This window comes from Lipotes vexillifer, unplaced genomic scaffold (assembly GCF_000442215.2).
Source record: "Lipotes vexillifer unplaced genomic scaffold, Lipotes_vexillifer_v1.1 scaffold12, whole genome shotgun sequence".
NCBI lineage: Eukaryota > Metazoa > Chordata > Mammalia > Artiodactyla > Lipotidae > Lipotes > Lipotes vexillifer.
Genome location: NW_006796716.1, coordinates 4422256 through 4426994, shown reverse-complemented (window position 1 = coordinate 4426994; position 4739 = coordinate 4422256). Strand labels below are relative to the sequence as shown.

Here is a 4739-nt window from a genome sequence, read left to right as displayed (position 1 = left end):
ACTCAATAGGGGCTTCCCTGGTGGCTCAGTGGTTGAGAGTCTGCCTGCCGATGCAGGGGACACGGGTTCGTGCCCTGGTCCGGGAAGATCCCACATGCCGCAGAGCGGTTAGGCCCGTGAGCCATGGCCGCTGAGCCTGCGCGTCCAGAGCCTGTGCTCGCAACGGGAGAGGCCACAACAGTGAGAGGCCCGTGTACAGCAAAAAAACAAAAACAACCAAAAAAAACAAAAAACTCAATAGAAGAGGTGAAAAACAAATTGAGGGAATATCTTGGAAATAAGAGGAAAAAGATAAAGAGGTGGAAAACATAACAGAAAAGATGAGAACATTAGGAGACCAGTTCAGGAGTTACAAAATCCAAATAATAGGATTTCTCAAAAGAGAGAATAGAGAAAATTGAAAGAAATAAATCATCAAATAAGTAATTAAAATTTTTTCACTGAGTTGAAAGACATAGGTTTCCAAAATAAAGTGACACATTGGGTGTCCAGAGCCACGGACAAAAATAAACCCATATAATATTGTGAAATTGTAAAACACTGAGGACAAAGTGAAAATTTTATAAACTCTAAGAAAGAAAAATAAGTTACACCAAACGATGAGGAAATAAATGTTTTTGGCCTTCTTGATAGTAACAGTAGATGCTAGAAGACATTGGAGAAGTGTCTTCAAGATTCCAAAGAAAAATGATTTCCAACCTGGAGTGTTATACCTAGCTAAACTATCAATCCAAGGTTAGACATGCAAGGTCTCAAAAATGTTACTTCTTACGACCTTTCTAAGGCAGTTAGTGGAAGATGTGCCCCATGAAAACAAGGAAGAAAATAAAGAAAAGGAGTCATGTGATACAGGAAACAGGACTTCTAATACAGGAGAGGGGCAAAGTGTTTCCTTAAGACGATGGTGAAGGGAGATGTCAGGATGATAGCTACATCTTCTGCGTAGAAGGTAACTAGTCCAAAGTAGAGCAGGTCAGTGGGCTCCTGAGGAGATTTCTTGAAGATGAAACTGATAGAACACCTTAAGGAATTAATGTCTTGAGAAAAGATATAGATAACTGATGAATAATTTAGGGCCACATTATTAAGTAGATAGAAAAACCAAGGAAAACAGAACCAAGACAATTTTCAGTGCTAGAGAAAACAAAAAGTTGCACAGGAAAGGAAAATAACCCACAGTTTATTGCCTGGTTCAGGCCTGATTAGCATACATAATAATAAGAGTGTAAATACTGAAGATTGATCTTAAAAAAACCCAAAACCCTAAACTACAACTGTACTTTAGGTAAGAAATAAGAAATGTGTGTGGTGTGGGCTGGGGAGGAAAGAGAGCCAAATGCTCATTTTCTATAGTGGGAAATCCACAGATAAGGTTTAAAGCTAAAAACTTCACAATCAGCAATTTAAGTGTGATATTTAGAGATATAAAAGGTAATGGCGGGACTTCCTGGTGGTCCAGTGGTAAAGAATCTGCCTTACAATGCAGGGCACATGGGTTCGATCCCTGGTCTTGGAACTAAGATCCCACATGCTGCAGGGCAAACAAGCCCACGCGCCTCAACTAGAGAGACCATGCGCCCTGGACCCTGCATGCCACAACGAGAGAGAGAAAATACGCACACCACAACTAGAGAGAACCTGTGGGCCACAGCGAAGAGCCCGTGCCACAGTGAAAGATCCAGCACGCCGCAACTAAGATACGACGCAGCCAAAAAAATAAATAAAAAAAATAAACAGGGGCTTCCCTGATGGCGCAGTGGTTAAGAATCCACCGGCCAATGCAGGGGACACAGGTTCGAGCCCTGGTCCGGGAAGATCCCACACACCGTGGAGCAACTAAACCCGTGTGCCGCAACTACTGAGCCTGCACTCTAGAGCCCGTGAGCCACAACTACTGAGCCCATGCACCTAGAGCCTACGCTCCGCAACAAGAGAAGCCACCGCAAGAAGCCTGCGCACCGCAACAGAGAGTAGCCCTCACTCACTGCAACTAGAGAAAGCCTGCACGCAGCAACAAAGACCCAACGCAGCCAAAAATAAATAAATAAATAAATTCATTAAGAAATAATAATAAATAAATATTTTTTAAATAGATAATAGTAAAAAAAAAAGTTAAAAGAGAGAAGAGCAATTGCCTCTGGAAAAGGGGCAATAGGAGGAGGAGGCTATGAATGGCATTTTTTTTCTTAACATACCTTATAAAATAAATTGATTCTTTATATGTATATAAAATATTGACAAAGAATGTAAGTTAAAAGGCCATAAAAGGACTTGGGGTGGTGGGGCAGTGTATAAGGTTGACTGGGGGAAGGGCAAGTGCATAGAGCTGGAGGAGAGAGGGAGGCATGGAGACTAAACCAGGGAGGAAGGAAAGTGGTTGAAGATGATGGAGTTGGAAGGAAAGTTTGAAAACCGAAGTGGAGTGAGTGATGGCTTGAGGAGAGAGGTGAATGGTGGGCCCCAGGGCTTGACTAGCAGCTGGATGAGGCACTTACCGGGGCCTCGGACATGAGCACTGGGTGTAGATTTGGCTCAGACTTGACGTGTTTGCTGTAGGTGTGATCCAGGATCGCACGGAAGCACTCCCAGTCCTCGACTGGGGCCAGGAGACCAGTGGAGAGATGAGGGTGGGCAGGCAGGAGTCCAGGGACAGGAAGGAAAGGAAGGAGGGAAGGAAAATCCGGGGGAGGGGAAATAAGACAAGCTCCAGCAGAAGCCCCCCCTTCCCAGGAATCTGGTGGCCCCTGGTTAGGAACCAGGCAGCTGTGGGAAGAAGTGAGGGCATCCCTGGGACTTGGGCCGCTGCAAGGAAGACTCTGTGGATGTGGGGTGCTGTGCCCCAGGTTGCTGGGTGTGGGCTCTGAGTCTGTCAGGAGGCAGTGGGTGGGGGCCCCGTACTCATGCCATTCTTGAGGGGTGACATGACCTCTGCTCCATCCCGAGGCACGTGGAGGGCATTGGTGTCGATGTGAAAGATCTTCCCTTTCTTCTCCTTCTCCCCCTCCAACTCCAGCCCGCCCCCCTCCTCCGCGGCCAGCAGCCCCACTGTGGTGGGAAAGTCAGCCTGGAGGGGGGCATGGGCGGAGAGAAATCAATCTCTTGCCCGGTTCCAGGCCCATGGCAGGGCCCTCAGCCCACCCCTGGTTTACTCCCTCATTCCCACTCAGCAAAGCTTCTCTCTGGGCTCCGAGAGCCCTGGATCACTGGGAAGCCTGGAGGGGAGCCCTAGGTTTCGGGGAGGGGGCTGGAAGGCTCACCTTGGGGCAGTCCTCCCCAGCGTACCCAGCGCGGACTGAGAAGGAGCCAATGTCAAAGACCAGCGCCCCCACCTCATCTGTGCGGGGAGACAGACTAGTGAGGGGATCTCTCCCAAACTCTCTCCTCTTGGATTGTTCCGAAAGGAGGTCAGGGCAGAGCCACCTTCAACGCCGCACGGTGCGGGTGGGAGCTCGGCCAACAGTTTAGGGTCCTGGGAGTGGGGATCAAGACCCCAAAGTCCCTTTCTGCTCAGTGGCCGTTTTCAGGCCACTCTCCTTGCTGGGCTGGGGGCCGGGCGGTGGTGGGTTGAATGGTAGAGAGGTTGGGCCCGGTGCGCGCGAACGTCCGGGGGCGGGGGTCGAAGGTGGGAGTGGCGCAGGACACAGACCAGGGGCTAGACCTGCTCGAGCGCCGAGGTGCCAGGCCCCAGGGTGCCCAGAGCTTGGGTCTCGCGGGTTCGGGGCGCTGGGATTCGGGCGAGGCCGCGCCAGGCTGGAGAGCCCGAGGCCCGAGGCTCGCTCACCTCCGCCGTAGACGCCCCCGCTCATAGTGCCCTCTCAGCGCTGCTCGCGGCCCGTGGGCAGCGGCGGGATCAGCACCGAGGCTGCCGGACAGCTCCCGGGACCCCGGGCGGGGCGGGGCGCGGGGCGGCCAATCGGGAGGCCAGGTTCCCCGCCCCCAACGGCGCCGCCGATAGGCTGAGAAGCCAGACAATAACCCGGTAGGGGGCCGCTGCTTTAAAGGGGCAGACACCTCAAGCTTAGGCGCCGGGGAGGGGATTAGCAGGGACCTCGAGGCCGGCCCTAAGGGATAGGCTGGCAGAGAGCAGGAGTACGCAAGAGATGGAGACCTTGTCCATTCGGAGACTGTAGGGTGACTGACGGGGCCCCTGCTCCCTTACTTTTAAAAATGGGGTCTAGAAAAGGGCGCCATCGTCTCCGAGACGCGTCCATTCTCAGGCTCCTGAGCAAGGTTCTGCCATACCCAGGACTGAATGAAATCACTGGGAGAGGGAGGGAAGGGAAGGAGAGGGAGAGGTACGGGAAGGGGTTGTCTCCATTTTCTCCCTGTTTCTTGCCACCCTTGTCTTTCTGATGGTCCCTCTTTTCCTCGCTGGTCTTCTGGTGCCTGGGCCTTATACATACACACGTTTATGCACATGTACACACGTTCACACATGGAGCTCAGCTAACCCAGCTTTAGCTTCCTTTCCCTCTCCCTCTCTTTTCATCTTTTCTTCTCAGGAGTTATTTATCAAGCAAGTAGATTTTCCCCTCATAGGCTCCTAGGTCCTTCTTGGCTCCTGGCATGAGGCCATCTCCACAGCAGTTTTGAAAGAGAAGGTGAAGGAGTGGCTCTGACAGCCTGGCTCAGCTGAGAGACTCTTAAGTGAGCCTATGGGTAGGTGTGTGCCTGTACGTATGTGAGTGTGTCAGCATTCATGTGCATATGCATATGTGCATGTGTTGGGGGCACTCCCA

The 4739-nt window shown here is 51.3% G+C and overlaps 1 protein-coding gene across 1 annotated transcript in view; it reads right to left on the bottom strand.

Annotated features, from left to right (window-relative positions):
• ACTL6B (actin like 6B) overlaps positions 1-3914 on the bottom strand; it is a 13282-nt gene extending 9368 nt beyond the window's left edge. The window contains exons 1-4 of the mRNA XM_007468845.1: positions 3782-3914; positions 3258-3334; positions 2899-3064; positions 2496-2596 (exon numbers count right to left, since the gene is read on the bottom strand). Coding sequence (XP_007468907.1) covers positions 2496-2596; positions 2899-3064; positions 3258-3334; positions 3782-3806 — 369 coding nt within the window. The 5' untranslated portion in view covers positions 3807-3914. The remainder of the gene's footprint in view (positions 1-2495; positions 2597-2898; positions 3065-3257; positions 3335-3781) is intronic.
• Between the last annotated feature and the right edge of the window lie 825 nt (positions 3915-4739).